A 17,346-nucleotide genomic window follows, 5' to 3' on the forward strand; every position below is an offset into this window, starting at 1 on the left:
AATCCTTTCAACAGTAGGTCCAGTTTCTCTACCCATCTTAGAGACTGGGAAACTGAGGCTTGGAGACGTGAGAGACCTGCCCAAGTGCACACAGCTGCTAAACGGCACAGCAGACTCCGCTCTGGTGCTCTTCGTCTTGAGAACGTGGGCGCCCTGAGGGCAGCGCTCTGGCTTTGCACCCCATTTTCACTCGGGACCACGCACAGCGGCGGGTGCAGAGTAGATCTTTAATTAATCCAATTCAGTGCAATTAAAAATCCAACTCGATACAACAGACTGAAGTGTTAAGCCTCTCTTGGAAACCAGTAGAACCTGCCATGCACACCTCGCCTCCCAGGGCCCAGCACAGGGCCTGGCACCCAGTAGGTGCCAGTGAACATGGCTTCCAGAAGGAGGTGCTCTTTCCCCCTGTGTGTCCTTGGAGAGGGTCTGCAGAGCGGACTCTGTGTCAGCTACACAGCAATCCCCCCAGCAGGTGTGTGGCCCTTTGGAGAAGGCAGAGCAGAGAGCAGGAGCCTTGCTCTGAAAAGGCCGAGGTGGCCATGCAGAACTCCCCCTGTGTCCCTCCCCCGCTGCCCCATCACCTCCCGCTACTGCCCGCACTGACCCTGGGGACCTCCCTCAGCCCCTCCTGCCAATTGGCCTCTGGCTCCAAGGTCTTCAGTCTCAAAGCTCAGTCCCCTGAAGGGACTCGGTCTAAACCCATGTGATGTTTTCCATGAAGCTCTTTAATGGGCTATTGTCTGTCACCTCTGCCTGCCCTGGAGACCGGGCCTTCTCAAGTCTCTCCTTGGACAGGAAGGATTTAGCTCCGTGAAGTTTCGATTTTGCCACTCAGTGTGCACAGGTGAGCCAGAGGGCGGGGAGCGGCCCGGGTCATCACTGTATCCCGTGCTCTGCTCAACAGCTCCAGGCAAACTCGGCGTCTTCAGGACCTGACTCCCCAGGTGGCCCTGTCTGGACTCTCCCCATCTCAGTGGATGGAAGTTGCCCGAGTCAAAAATCTCGACATCACGCTGCCTCACTTTTTCTCACCGTCCACAGCCCATCTATCAACAAACCTTGTCAGGTCCACCTTCAGAACGTACCCAGAAATGCACCCCTTCTTTCACTGAGACCTTTTCTCTCCCTCTCTCTCTCCCATTTCTTTTCATCGCTGTCAATTTCTATCTCCGTCTCATCATGCGGTTTTATTTCCTCCAAAGGACTTCGCACTTTCTGAAATTATCTTGTTTATTTGTTTCCTTGTGTGTTTATTTTGTCTCCCCCCCTCCCATGAATGTAAGCTCAAAGAACACAAGGACATTGTCTTGTTCTCACATGGACAGATGAAGAAATAAAGGAACCAGAGAACCTGTGTTCTTAAGAAATGGGCAGAAAGCTTGGCTTCTAGCACCAGAAAATTGGCAATGGGAGTGCTGTTCTGCCTCTGTTTCTCAGTGAGTGTTCTTGTGGGTCCCTGTCCTAATTCGCACACACCTGAGAGTGTTTCACCCCGATCCCCTTTCAGATCCTATGGTTTGTCCTTCAAAATGCTTTTGGCACATTTCACGGCAAGGCTCTGTCGCCAAGCCTCCATATGTGTCTGCATATCTTCTGTTGTGGTTACTTTGAAGTTTGTTGAATTGTTTTGTTTTGACAGGACTGTCACATCTCGAAACTTATTGCTGACTAAAAACATATGCACGACTTTTTTTTCTTCTCTTTTTCCTTTATTTTAATTTTTAAGAACTCCATCACCGTCTTGCAACTAAAAACAGGACCACAAGAGGGCACCCTGAGGCCGTGCTTTCCTCCGTGTAAAATGGATGGAAAATTTAGAGATGCTGGGGATGGTGCAAAGCCCTGGGACCCTTAATCATTCTTCATTCCAAGATCTGCATCTCTCAGGGGTTAGTACACCCTTCGGGGAGCAGGCTTGGAAGAGAACATTAATAATAACAACAACAGCACTAAATAACAAGCTGCAGAACTTTGTCCGGTTAGTGGGAATTTAACAAAAGTACCGTATTTATTCAAATATGCTTCTTTCTACGTTCTTTTATCAGGGTTGAGTGACAGTGTATAGATCAACAGCTATAAGCATAAACCAAATAAATCTGAAGATCCTGTAAATTACAGCCTCTGGGAAAACTTCCTCCATGATAGAATCTCCAGACAAGACTGATGGAGAAGTTGAAAGGGATAAAGCGGACTTAGGCACTCTTGTCACAAAAAGGGCCATTGCTACTCCATCAACTTCTTAGATAGTAACACCCTCAGAGGGAACTTTTGACCTTCAGTAATACTGTAAACAGGATGGTTTGATGGATGCATTGGAAAGAATTGGGGTGGGTGGGATAGGAAAAGGTTTTAAACATGCAAGTACATGTTATCAGTTGCCCTGACATAAGGTTGAGGCCAAAGGGAAAACTGACATCAGAGAACCCCTTTGGATGTTTAACTAGCTGTGTGTCATTAGAGAGATTAGTTAGCCTCTCTGAGTCAACTTTTAAACAAATTTCTACACTAGGATAATAAGAGTACCTATTTCCAGATTGGGAGTGTCAGGAAAAGCAAATCTAAATCATCTGAGGCATGACGGATGCTTTGAAAGGGCTAAGCTAAATTATCATTTATCTCACATGCTCAGGCTGGACAGGTCACATGACTGGAAAAATGACACCTCTGGGTGTCCATAAAAGAAATGTCTCTGTGTTGCTGTGGAGTATGACTTAGGTCCCCTTTTGAAATTCCACAAGAGATGCCAGCAAAGATTTCAGGAGTTTTAAATTCAAATAAATTCATGAAAATTATCACTGCTTGATAAATGCCATTTGCTTCAGACCTTCCTACCACAGCAGACAGAGAGAGATTTAAGGACCTACCTTTAGATGTTGACATCAACAGCCGGTCAATGGCTGAAATAAGAACATCTTCAAAATACTTTAGGAAGCATTTGAATGACACGGGTTTCACAGAGCATCCAAAGCCTGCTTAGTTCAAATTTCAGGGAGGAGAGGAGAGGAGCTGGGAAGAGGGGGACTCAGAAAGCCCACACTCTGCTGTGAAGGAGTCTCTCTCCATAAAAATGACAGGAGTTTCAACAACAAGAATTACCTCAAGCATTCACTGGAAGATCACATCAGCAAAATGTAATTTCAGGTGTCTAGCGATCACAAGAGTTTGTAACCAAGGCTGGTGAGATGCTACTTGGCAAATTCATCTCTTGATACACCAAGATGTGGTTCCCAAACTTTGGGGTTTTATTAACTAGGACACTTCTGATTTCTGCTCAGCAAAGCATCACATATTGGTTTTTACCCTCATCTGGGTCTCCTCAAAGGAGAAGATGGCTGTTCCCTTCAAGACTTGGGTCTGAGTTACATGTAAGAAGAGGATCTAATATGTGATGCTCAGGGGAGGGAAGAGAAAGGGCAAAAGGCAAAGGGCAAAGGATACAGAGGCAAAGAACAAAGCCCTTTCTCCCAGTGAAGAAGCACTCCCTGTGGAACTCTGCCTTCACATCACTGGCCAGAGCTGTACGACATGGCTGCTCCTGGGACCTAAGGGCCACTAGTCACCTCTGCAGCCTCTACAGTCAAGGCAGGCAAAGGGAAAGGGGACGATCATGGCTTTGAGTGTATCTGTCAATAGTCTGCCGCGGGGCCGAGGGTTCTCACTGTTTTATCTTACCAACTAAAGACACTAACACAGCACCATCTCCCCTGCTACCTCCATCATTTCATAAAAAAGAGATCTTAACGCTTCAAAGAGCAAAGACAATCTCAGAATAATGATGTGTTCTATACCTCACATCCATTTAGTTAAGTGAGAGATTCTCCACATCGTCCTTGGTTTCTGCATTTCTTCAAAACCCACTCTGGAAACGGTGTGAGGACGGGCTGCCCTTCTCATCGGCAGGGAGACCCTGTAAGACACGACACCAAGGAGCCTATGGTTTTTGGAGACACAACACAGAAAAATCCCTTTTTTTTTTTTCCGGATGTGTTCATCCTCATGACCATGGAACAAATCCTAGTGGAATTAAGTCTGGGCACAAACTTCTATGAGCTGTCGTAAATGAAGATGTACCATATTGGGCCAAACTCACACATCTGTCTGTTTCTGTTCCAGAGCATGACTAATATTCTATTATTAGAAACCAGGCTGGGACCTGTGGTTCCAGCTTCTGAATGAGAAGAATGACAAGGGAGCAGCCAGGCGTCCGTCAGTCAAATGCAAAGAACTTCATGAAGGGGAGAGCGGTCTGGGCCAAGTCCTGACCAAGTGGACCTAGGGAGCCAGTCCTCCCAGGCTGGGACCCCTGACTCGAGGCATCTGATGCCAACTCAATGGCTCCACCACCGCTGGGACCACAACTGGCAATGACAACCACGGTGGGACAGTAGCTCCAAGGGGGTGAGTTGTCATTTCTCTTCTGTGAAGACATAGTTTGACACTTTCCCTCCTTTCCCCAAAGAAGACTGCACCTCTCACAAGAAACCATCCTATGTAAAGGAGGAAAGCAAATTTCACCTGGAAGAGAAAAAAAAAAAACTTTCAACCTTTTGTCAATGGTTTTATAAATTATTTCTCCACTGGATAACTTATAGGTGTTTCAATTATTGGTAGTAACCCTTCAAGCCTGTTTTTCTGCTAATTTTTCCTCAACCTTGGTTAGTTTCTAAATTGTCTTAAATGTAGGACATAGCTAGCCATGAGTGATTACACACCAGGAGGACAGCAGTACACATTAGAACAACAACCCCTTAGAACAGAGGTTAGCAGACTTCTTCTGTAAAGGGTCAAAGAGTAAATATTTTAGGCTCAGTGCACCCTATGACCTTAGTAGCAACTACTCAACTCCGCCCTCATAGCAAGAAAAGATCTGTAGCCAGTACATCAGAGAACAGGTGTGGTGCATGCCAATAACACTTTATTACAGACACCGAATAAAAACACTAAGTGTGTTTTTATGGCACTTTATTGTATTTCAAATAATTTTCATGCATCACAAATTTTTCTTTTCTTCCCATTTTTTTTCCCAACCATTTAAAAGTAAAAAACTATTTTTTACCTCAAGGGCCATACAAAAACAGGCAGTGGCCCTGCTGTTTGCCCACCCATGAGTTAGAGAAATAAAACAGATAATGCATTCAGGAGCAAACTTAACAAGAAAAACATGCAAAACCTACATGAGGAAATTAAAAAAAATTTTGAAGTCAAAAAAAGTAAACTTGGGACTTCCCTGGTGGCACAGTGGTCAAGAATCCACCTGCCAATGCAGGGGACACGGGCTTGAGCCCTGGTCTGGGAAGACCCCACATGTAGCGGAGCAACTAAGCCTGTGCGCCACAACTACTGAGCCTGCGCTCTAGAGCCCGTGCGCCACAACTACTGAAGCCCGCATGCCTAGAGCCCGTGCTCCGCAACTAGAGAAGCCACCGCAATGAGAAGCCCGTGCACCGCAATGAAGAGCAGCCCTCACTCGCTGCAACTAGAGAAAGCCCACGTGCGGCAACAAAGACCCAACGCAGCCAAAACTAAAATTAATTAATGAAATTTTTTAAAAGTAAACTTAAACAGAAAGATATCACATACTTGGTTAGAAAGACTCAACATCATAAAGATGCCCATTTTTCCAGTTAATTTTAAATTGTGGACCTTTAAAATGTTTATGATTGATAAACAACAAGGCATCTGATAGCACAGGGAACTATATTTAATATCCTATGATAAACCAAAATAGAAAAGAATATGAAAAAGAATATATATATGTATACCCAAATCACTTTGCTGTATAGCAGAAATTAACACAACATTGTAAATTAGCTATACTTGAATAAATTTTTTAAAAGATGTATTATGATCAAATTAAAGTACCAACAGATGATTTTTCTGGAATCATACAAGCTGATTCTAAAGTTCATATGATATAGCTAAAAATACTGTGTTATATATTGTAAAGTTGGTAAGAGAGTAGATCTTGAATGTTCTTACCACAAAAAAACACATGGTAATGAGGTCTTGGCTAACACTATTGGTTATAATCATTTTGCAATACGTAAATGTATCAAATCAACACGCTGTACCCCTTAAACGTACACAAGGTTATACGTTAATGATATCTCAATAAAAGTGGAAAAAAATTAAGTTCACATGAAAAAACAAACAAGCAAGATTAGGTCTGGAAAACCCAGAAAAAAAAGAGCAGTGAGGAGGAACCAGCTGTACTAGAAAGTAAAATACACTACGAACATCAGCACTGAAACCAACGTGGAATCAGCCCGCATATGGACAGAGCAACAGAACAAAGTGAAAATCCAGAAATACACCCACAAGCAGCAGCATAGCACAGGGAAATCGTCTTGGTGCTTTGCGATGACCTAGAGGGGTGGGATAGGGAGGGTGGGAGGGAGGCTCAAGAGGGAGGGGATATGGGGACATGTGTATGCATAGGGCTGATTCGCTTTCTTGTGCAACAGAAACTAACACAGCATTGTGAAGTAATTATGCTCCAATAAAGATCCAAAAAAATTAAAATTATATATATATATATATTAAAAAATACAGAAGTATACCCAAATGCACCCAGGAATTTACGATGTGTTAAAGGTGGCCTATCAAATCATTGTGATAAAGATGAGCTTTTAAATAAATGATGTTGGGCCATAAAGACACACTACACATCAGGATAAACTCCTGATGGACCAAATATTCCATGTGAGAAATGAAACTATGGAACTTTAAACAGGGGAAGGCTTTCTAAAAATAAATTCTAAAGGGCTTCCCTGGTGGTGCAGTGGTTCAGAGTCCGCCTGCTGATGCAGGGGACACGGGTTCGTGCCCCGGTCCGGGAGGATCCCACATGCCACGGAGCAGCTGGGCGCATGAGCCATGGCCACTGAGCCTGCGCGTCCGGGGCCTGTGCTCCGCAATGGGAGAGGCCACAGCAGTGAGAGGCCCGCGTACCACAAAATAAATAAAAAATAAAAATAAATTCTAAAAAAAATTAAATCCAGAAAAGATTAAAAGAAAAAACTCAAATTCAGCTACATAAAAGTAATGTTTGGCTTATGATTTTTTTTTTTAAGCAAAAACCATAGGAAAAAGACCAACTTGGGGAAAAAAGATGATTGTAACCCATGTCATAGAGTAAGGGTTAATTCCCATAATATATAAAGAGCTCCTGGAAATTCTAAAGAGAAAAACCAACAACCCAGTAGGAAAATGGGCAAGTGGGTGTGGGAGGGAAATAGCAACAGCCCTTAAACACATGAGAGCCCCACAGGGTTGGTGATGAGGCCATGGAAGCAGGCACCCACCCTCACAGCTGGTAAGAGGACGGAATAGCATCACCCTGTGGAGGGCAATTTCTGGGAACCACCCAAATGATTGCAAAGTTACCTTTCGACTCAAGATCCCACTTCTGGGAATCCACCCAACAGACAGTGCTGTGCATGAATCAGATGATATACTGGCAAGGTTATTCATGGAGGCACTATCGTAGCAGCGAAGATTGGAAACAAGTGTCTATCGCCCTATGGGATACAGCAGAGAGAATGAGGACGGTCCCTAGGTTGGGCGTGGGGTGAGCACCAGGACCTATTAACTGAAAAAAGCAAGGAGCACAACTGTACTCAGCAAGATACCTTCGGGAAGGACAGAGACATAAGACTATATATATTTAATTCGCTTGTATTTACGTCAGGAAACACTGAAAGAAAAAGCAAGATATTAATAAAAAATGGTTACCTATAGAGAGTTGGGGGAAAGGTAGATGGAGACAAGGGTGGGAGAGAGCTTTATGTCATCTTGACATTTTAGGTATTCGAAAAATCTAATTTAAAAAACGACTTCCTTCCCTGGTGGCACAGTGGTTGAGAATCTGCCTGCCAATGCAGGGGACACGGGTTCGAGCCCCGGTTTGGGAAGATCCCACATGCTGCGGAGCAACTAAACCTGTGCGCCACAACTACTGAGCCCGTGTGCCACAGCTACTGAAGCCCGCACGCCTAGAGCCCGTGCACCGCAAGGAAGAGTAGCCCCCGCTCGCCGCAACTAGAGAAAAAGCCTGCACGCAGCAACGAAGACCCAACACAGCCAAAAATAAATAAAATAAATAAATAAATAAATAAGGACTTCACTTGTTCATTTTTTAAAACTTTGATTGAACAATGTCTCAGGCCCCTATGAGTATGTGGGTGGGGGTGAAGAGTGCGGGGGTAGGTGGAGTATGTGATGCATGGTCATAAATACGTCTATTTTCACATATTCAAAAAGTAATCTGAGTATCTTCTTTGGTGCACATGGAAAACAATTAAGTCCCATTATTAAGAAGCCAAATCTGGTTATTAATTGGAAGGGCATGAGTATAAGAAAGAACAAAGAATCAGAGAGACCCCCCTGAATTCTCAGAGACAGACAGTGGCTGCCCTCCAGGGAGCTGAGCCCCTCTATGGGGCACAACCAACACACTCAACACAAAATGTCTTTTTTTTTTTTTTGCGGTACGCGGGCCTCTCACTGCTGTGGCCTCTCCCGTTGCGGAGCACAGGCTCCAGACGCGCAGGCTCAGCGGCCATGGCTCACGGGCCCAGCCGCTCCGCGGCACGTGGGATCTTCCCGGACCGGGGCACGAACCCGTGTCCCCTGCATCGGCAGGTGGACTCTCAACCACTGCGCCGCCAGGGGAGCCCAAAATGTCAGTTTCTGACACCCGATTTAAGATAGAGCTACTGCTCCTCCCATCCCCCCACTGCCCATCTTCCTCCCTTGTTTCACCTGGGTCCTTAGAGGTAATAACTGTCTTACATACATTTCTACTTACCTTGTCTGTCTTCATTAATTGCTGTGTCTCCAGGCCCAGGTTCACAAGTAACCCCTTAATAAATACGTCTGGATGAACGAAGTAGCAAATCACTGCCTGGATTGACTGATGCCTCTTTCTGAGACGCTGGATTCTAGCATCCTGGTTTTATCCTCTCAGAAATCTGGATGCATCTCAATCACGGAGAGCCAGCGGGAGTCGTGGCAGTGGCCACAGTGAGGGCATGTGCAAAGTGGCCGTCCCTTTTCATACTCTTGTCCCTCCAATCGAGTGATGCGCACCATGTGTGTCGAAATTAATCGCCACTGGAAACGTCTTTATTTTTTATTTTTATTTTTTGCTGTACGCGGGCCTCTCACTGTTGTGGCCTCTCCCGCTGCGGAGCACAGGCTCCGGACGCGCAGGCTCAGTGGCCATGGCTCACGGGCCCAGCCGCTCTGCGGCATGTGGGATCCTCCCGGACCAGGGCACGAACCTGTATCCCCTGCATCAGCAGGCGGACTCTCAACCACTGCGCCACCAGGGAAGCCCTGGAAACGTCTTTAAAAGGCTTATGCTGTGATCCCGCATTGAGACCACAAGTTAGCATGTCCCCCAACCAAAATGTGTGTGTGTGTGTGTGTGTGTGACCATGTCCTGAAAGTCACAGAAACAGAACAGCAAGGAGTAAATCTTTGACATTAGAAAAGCAAGTATTCGTTATTGGGAAAACGACTGAAATTACATATTTTCTTGCCAAGCAACAACCAAGAGTTTTGCAGAGTCTAAGAAAGAAAAAAATACCCACAAAGAAGTGAAGCTGTGTTTTGTTTCATTGCAGCACCATCACAGGCCACAGCAGGGCAGACAAACTGCAAAATTTGCCAGGAGACAGGGAGGCTGCTGTGACCTGCGAAAGGTCTGTGCAGGAAGAGCACTCAGCCTGTCTCATACTTCCATGGGCGGCTTGTTTTCTTACTTTACATAAAGTAGCGGTGTATCTTACAATGGAGATGGCTTGAAATATAGTATGTGGTTTGCCTGACAGATAATTCATCCTTCCCTCCACCACTTCCCCAGGGGCAAGGACATCTATTTCACACACAATAATTCTTTAAGGATTCCTTAAAATCCAGAGGCTTGTTTAGTTGTTGTTGTTTTCCGGAGAGGGTGGTTGGAGGGGCTGATTTTACATGTCTCAGTGTCAAACTGCTCACACCGAGCAAACAATGGCCACAAGTCAAAATATCATGAGGTCCCTTAAAGGAGGCCTGTTGTTAAATAAATTATGGTTCATCTACCACTGAAATACTATGCAGCCGTTAAAATGACTGGGGTAGCTTTCCAGGTGCTGATGTCAAAGAAGTATCACAAAAATATACAGGGAAGAAAAAAGGCTAAGGGTATCTCAATGTGTGTAATGTACATTCACTACGGAAAGGAAAGCCAGGGGAGAGGTAGGGACCACCACGGTGGTTTGCAATGGAATTAGGTTATCTTTGGAAAGATACAATTTCTTCAAAATGCTGTTTTTTTGAACTCATATGCAAGCAGCGCTTACTACATGCCCGACTCTTTTCTAATGGTTAATCCTCATAACAGCCCCGTGAGGTTGGGACCTCCTCCACATCTTACAGTCACAGGTCACACAGCCAGCAAGTGGCAGAGCTGGGACTGAAACCCAGAGAACCTGCCCCAGGATCTTGACTGTCAGGCACTAAGCCCGGCTGGTAAGGGCACCTCCCTTGGGGTTCAGGAGGAGGGTGAAACTGAGGGATTTGAAGGAACACTAGTAAGACAACAACAGTCTGGTATATATTGCTCTGCTCTATTTGAATTTTTGCCAGGTATGCATTATCTAATTTTTTAAATAAATTTTTAAAAACAGATGATATACTCAAAATGTCTAGCTGGAAAAACACGGGTGATAAAAAAAAGATGTGAAGCTAGATTGTGAAGTTCATGGAGTGTGAAACCAAGTGCTTGGGTTTCTGACTGACGAAGCCTTTTGATGTACCTGAACTTGGGCAGGTCTGAGTGTCTCTGAGAACCTTCAGATACCGGAATGGCTTCCTCTCTGCTGCTCTACTAAGTCTACAGGTCTCCTACGACTAGACAGCACCTAAGCACAATAGGTAAAAATCATTGGGCTTTGGAGTTCTCACCTTCCACTTTCGAAGGGTCCCAGGGCAAGTTGCCTTTCTTTACATCAAGAACCCCGTCTGTAAAATGAGATAATATTAAGCATCTCATAGGGTTGATGGGAAGGTTAAATGAGATAATGCTACACTTGCTAAGGATACATAGAGCATAACGTCAGCGCTCAGCTGGTGCTTGCCATTATTACCAGGTACTGACCAGGATTGAAACCTCGACTTTGATTCCAGCAAAATTGTTGTATTCCCCAGGGACAAACCCTATCTCCCCCCTCCATGACTCTCCTCCTTAAAAGAAATACCAGGTCCTGGACTAGATCTAGCTTTATGCCCATAATTACCTTCAATGCTCCCAACAACCCTACCAGGAAAAGTTATTTCCCCCACTTTACGAATGATGAACTGTAACTTTCCCAAGGAACCTCAGGTGGGGACTCTGAAGCTGTGACTTAACCCACATCTCTGTACTCTGCCCATTGATACCGTGCTACCTCCTTGGCTGTCCTGCTCACCTCTCAAGGCCAAACTGCACCCCACCTCATCTGAGACACCTTCCCAGACTGCCACAACAGCACTAATGTCTGTCCTGTGCAAGTCGCAAGCTGCCTTTTGCTAAAAACTTGCCTAGTTATTGTTCTCCAAGCATGACTGAATGGACTGAGTTTACTCCTCTAGCCCCCCAAATACACAATTCATACAAGTTGCCACCTAAAAATTTTAGGTTCCCAGATGGAAAGTGGGAGATTATATGCATTCCTAAATGCATGTGAATTCTGGTGGTGACAATTAAGCTTAACCTCCCATTCTGCAGCACTGCAAGCAATGGAAAGAAAAACAATGATCCAAAATGAAGACGGCCAAACACTAACCATGGATTTACCCCTCAAAGTCTCAGCAAACATAGGCACCATTAAAGGCCTTGCAAACGTATTCAACCGCCAAGATTTCTTGAAGCAAAGCATTATCGGCCAAATAGCAAGTCCCGTTAATAGCACATTAAAGCAGGACTTTGCGCGTTTAATGACACAACTTACCACTTCCAGAAACACCTGTCCCCAATCAGGCAAGGGTGTAGTGTGGTGACTTTCTATAGGTCAGGGGAGCTGGTCACACAGTCACAGAACTTTGTTATTTGGACGCATTTTCTGGCGATTCAGTCTATCTGCCCCTGGATTTAGGAACATCCAATGGCGTATACTGCTCCCAAATCCACAAACTTTGCAAAAATGAAAGGCTTCAGGGATGAACTTGGAACCCTTTTAAAGCAGGGAGAAATAGTCCCAGGAATCAAGTGTTTGTGTAGCCAGTATCCACAAAGCCCACTTAATTTCAACTGTTACCACTTGCCAAGCATAGGACTAGCTCGCAAGATTATAAAAATCAGTAAACCAGTGGAGTCTTCTGACTAGGACACTGGGAATTACTGGCATTTTTGTGTATTTGTCATTATGTTTAGTTAAAAAAAATGCATTGCCTTTGGGAAGAAAAACTCTGAAAGCGTACAAATAAATCCAAAGACCCCAGACTCAACTGAATTTTACACTGGAAAAAAAAAAATCTGTTAAAATACAACAGTAGTGTACTCTTCATTCTAGATGGGCAAGTGGTCAGAGATCATGCTTCTTATTCCTAATCAATAGAAGAATCAGTCTTCGTATCAGTTAACCCAAAACTCTATACTAGCTATAGCATTTAGTAAATAATAAAGTGGGGAGAAGTTAGAAATCAAAGATGAGAAGCTGAAACTCAATATTTAAATTCAGAAACATGCTGATTAATACTATCTTCTGAGTCGAGAGCCACAGATGTCACCACTTACTATCACCTACTGTGCAGTAATACATATGAAGAAATGAGAACCCAGAACTGAAAATGGAATCCACCCTCTCCATTGAGGGCAACTCTACACTTTTAACCATGTAGTTGTCTGAAACTGCCATTTCTAAAATGATTCTAATACAAATAGCGTAGATCTGTGCATGACAACTAGTGCCAAATTATGCCAAGAGAAATTTTTACATGGTAAATCTTGATTTTACTGATCCCAGGTACGAGTTGCCTAGCAGAGAACAATCGTCCATTCAACTCAGATGCACCATCTCTGTGGAAACACCCTGTTATCACTTAAGCAACAGAGCTGTAATGAAGTCATGCGGCTCCTCTCCCTATGGATCAGGAAATGCTTGTGCATCTTAACGTACCTAAGGTGAGAGAAAAGGGGGCACTGGAGGGAGGGAGTGTAAACTATTAATGGCAAATAAAGTAATTCCACACATAAAGATATTCTTCTAGTTTATATTTTATTGCATTATGAAAATAATACATTTATTTGGCAAAGTAATCTAGGCTCCAAGTTGATGAAATAAAATTCTGAAGAAAGTGTACTAATTATTTTTAAAATGTGAAATATTAGATGTATTCTAACCAATACATACTAGCATTCTTGCTAGGCCAATAGTCCAATAAACCTAATTATAATAATTCCATATGAAATTACAAGGTGTTTTTGCATTCATCCATTTTATGATTAGCACAAATCTCGAGAGAACTAAGCTTCATCTGATCAAAACCAATGTATTTAAGAAACTCCTGTTCAGAAGACATTGTGAAACACTATCCAAAATTTTTATTTCCTTTGGTTCTACAAATTGCATTTTTGTCCTTACCACACGTTACATTTCTCATACTCAAACATCGTAGCTTTAGATTCTGCCCCAAGTATCTTTATAAGTAAACTAGTATATTACAATTACATTATTTGAAAAATTGCTGACTTTACAAATGCAAAAATGCATAAGTACATGCCTATCTACACCAGCAAAATAAAACACTCTGAACCTCCATGCTTTAACAGGCCACGCCTTCTTACCCAGGGTTTCTGGGGATGCCTTTCCAAGCCAGAGGGTTTTATAGCTCTGACAGGCAATTTCATTGCTCCATCCACACTTCTGAAAGGTGTAGTTACAATAAACCCTAAGTGGATTAAATGTATCTGATAATCAAACATATAAAATATGACATTTTCCACTACTCATTTCTGTCTGCCAACATTTTCAGAACTGAAGATATATTTTAAAAAATGTACTGGGATAATGTTTTCACTTTCTTAAAAGGGAAAAGTGCTGAAAGTGTATTCCATGTATATTCTCGCTCTCCTCATCAACATTTTAAATTCTTTTTACATGTTGGGTTCAGAGTCTAGAGTCTAAAAGGTAAACGATCTGCTCAAGGCCAAAACAGAAAATAATATTTTAATCACCAAAGTCCTAATTCTTCATTTAGATCTTTTAATATGACTTTGCTGATGTGTGTTAAGAAAATGTGCCTAAAATTAGCCTTCTAAAAATACACATCTGAATCAGTTACTATTAGAACTGACATTTCCATGAAGCAAAGTCTGTGTAAGTGCACCTATCCATATACTCGAGGAAATTTACTTCCCAATGGACATCGTATCTCCAACCAGCTGAACAAGGTTTCCCAGTTTAACTACCTAAGTATTCCATCTATCCTAAAGAAAATATTCCATGAGCATTCTACAACTATCTGTATAAACAGCAACAAGTTTGATCTATGATCAACATAAGAATATCTAATAAATATTAAAACTATTAAACTATAGATTAAAATGCAGATCTCTCATAGAGTTGAGTGATGGCATTTTGGTACATTCACCATTATTGTACTTTATTTAATAAAGAAATACATTTGCCCTTGCCAAAACAGCAACTGCAAGTTTACAAATAAAACCACAGACCTCAAAGTCATGACGCTAAATCTTCAACTTATATTTAACAAAAGTAAATCAGTTTACAAGTGGTCCATGGCACAATTAAAATAAAAAATATCAAAAGGTCACAGAATCTTAAAGAATAGGTTTATTGACAATAATTTCATAAATATTCTAAAGAAAATTTCAAAATTTCTAAACTTAAAATGTTTAAAATCTGCTCTCATTGGCAAAATATCCCTCAAGAAAATAAAGACTAGGTCACTACAAATGAATGTCACATTTAAAATCTGCTTCATTAACATTTTTGCAAAATTTTTTTAAAAATTTACAACGTGTGATTTTTTTCCTCCCCTCTTGAATAACAGTAAATAAATCAATACTCAGTTTTTATTTCAACTATGAGACATATTCACAAATATATCATCTAGCTGCTGTAAACCTGACAGTCAAGTCAGTCAGTAGTATAATATCCTACAGACATAAACGGAGCCAACTCATTTTGGTATTTTTAGTCATAGCAACTGAAGTAGGCAAAATGCAAAACTTGTGGTTGCCGCCCAAATCACCCCAGAGCATATGATACAGTGTCAGAAAATGTTTGCATCAGTTTTATAAGTTCATCTGTGTACTTCAGGTATCTGAAATTAAAAAAAGGGATTCTTATATATTTTGATAAAAATGTACTCAAATATTTCATAACATTAATATTTATTGCTTTATATGAATACTGTATTGAAAGCCCAAGCATTCAGTTTACACACAGAAATTATACAATTATATACCGCTTCACAAAGGCAGTGAACACATTACATTCTACAAAATCTACTTTACAGAAATTTAAAAATTCTAAATATCAAAAGGTACAGCTGAAGAAACAGGTATAAATTTGGCAGCCAGTAATTTAGACAGGGAAATTGCAGCTTGCATGACTTTAAGTTATGTGAATTTGAAAATATTGAGTTTAGAGTAACCATTGTGCTTTGTGTTGATCTGAAAAATATAACACTGGCTGTCGAAGAAGCATGTTCAAAAATATTTAATTCACTTCAAAATGTCATACAAATTACGGTGGTTTTTATGTACCCCTAAAGCTTCAGTCATTTAGCTCTGGTACATTACTAAAGTAATATATTAATTCTTCCAGTACAGTGGTGTTTCATACCATTGACATCTGTATACTCTAGAATAATTTAGAAAGAAATGTGTAGTATTCACACTGTTCAGAAAAGCAAGCAAAAGGTAAAGAAACCTGCCTGGTTCTTCTGAGATGGTTTCATGTCAGCTTTATAAGCACTCATTCTACAAAACAGTAAGCTAATGTTTGAACACAATTTCCAAGATAAAGCACATTTTCTCATAAATAATGAAGTCTTTTTCTCAGGCACCTCAGAAGTATACAAAAGAATTTTAGTTTGAACAGATCTCTTGGAATGTGTTTAACCTGGCATTTCAACAGACTTAAGATTTCCAGGGTTCCACAAGGGCCAGATTTTATTTGAATTACTCAGAAGAGAAAGAAACTGTCTTCTGAAAGAGGTGAACTCAATCATTACCAATAGAAAAAGTATCCACTGTATTCATCTCTTATAGAAAAAGAAAAATATAACATTTCCCCCCTTAGAATAATATATATATATATATGTATATATGACTTAAAGTTCCATAGTACATAGTCAAACAATAAAATCTGGAAACCAACATGAAACCCTATAATTCATGTTAAAATGTTGAAACTATGACCAAAATATGAAAACTGCTAGAGCTGTCAGAAAGAGACAAGACAAAAAGCTTTCTTGCATATGTATAAACTAAATGTGATAATCTCCAAAAGTTTTCAAAATTATAATTATTATCTTCCAGTTTAAAATTTTTAACTCTAAATTTAAAAAAAAAACAATCTATACACAAACCACTGATCTGACCAGAGCAAAAGAAGTCAGCAGTAAGCAGGACCCCGAGGAGCTGGTACTCACAGTTCTTACATGTGCGACTCTTTCAGGATTGATCCCATACAGTACTTTATTTTACAACCTGCTTCTCTTGTAAAACTAAAGGTCCACTTTATTACATAAAAGTTTTATACAGTGTGAAACCAGAACTGTATGGAAAATACTGCATCTAAATATTTCTAAATAGTTAGTCTTGTTCCATTGGTTCATCTGTGACTTCTGTGGCTTCCGTGGAAGATTCTGAGAGAATCTCTCCAGTTTTACTGGAATTGGATCCTATTAATTCTTCCGTTTCATGGCAACTGGAACTACTTACAGGGCCGGTATTTTCACTACCTTCAGAATGTAAACCTCTCTCAACTTGAGTCAGATCAGATTCCTCCATTTGATTGTTTTCCTCAGAAGTCTCTTCACTCACAGTTAAGGCATCATCAGATTCTTTTTCTTGATTTTTCCTTTCTGGGATCATTTCTCTTGATGTCATAAAAGACTCTAAAAATAAGCAAATGTTGTTGTAGTTAAATTTCATTTTCAAAATACCTCCACAGTTAAGTTTCATGAATTCTGATACTCTACAGTTCAAATCATATCCCTGAAACTCAGCAGCAACTACAGAACACATAAAGGTGGGAGAAAAGCCCAACATCAGCATTATAAGGAGTTCCATTATGTGACATTCTTTCACGCAAAAATGAAGTACAAGAATTTGAGGATCTC

The 17,346-nt window shown here is 41.5% G+C and overlaps 1 protein-coding gene across 3 annotated transcripts in view; it reads right to left on the reverse strand.

Annotated features, from left to right (window-relative positions):
• Positions 1-14,711: 14,711 nt before the first annotated feature.
• The window catches only part of PPP4R2 (protein phosphatase 4 regulatory subunit 2), an 88,950-nt gene continuing 86,315 nt past the window's right edge, over positions 14,712-17,346 (reverse strand). For all 3 annotated transcript variants that reach the window (XM_049715565.1, XM_004268024.4, XM_033424814.2), the window contains one exon: positions 14,712-17,121. In XM_049715565.1, the coding sequence (XP_049571522.1) occupies positions 16,817-17,121 (305 nt within the window). In that variant the 3' untranslated portion in view covers positions 14,712-16,816. The remainder of the gene's footprint in view (positions 17,122-17,346) is intronic.

The sequence above is a fragment of the Orcinus orca genome, chromosome 10 (assembly GCF_937001465.1).
Source record: "Orcinus orca chromosome 10, mOrcOrc1.1, whole genome shotgun sequence".
NCBI lineage: Eukaryota > Metazoa > Chordata > Mammalia > Artiodactyla > Delphinidae > Orcinus > Orcinus orca.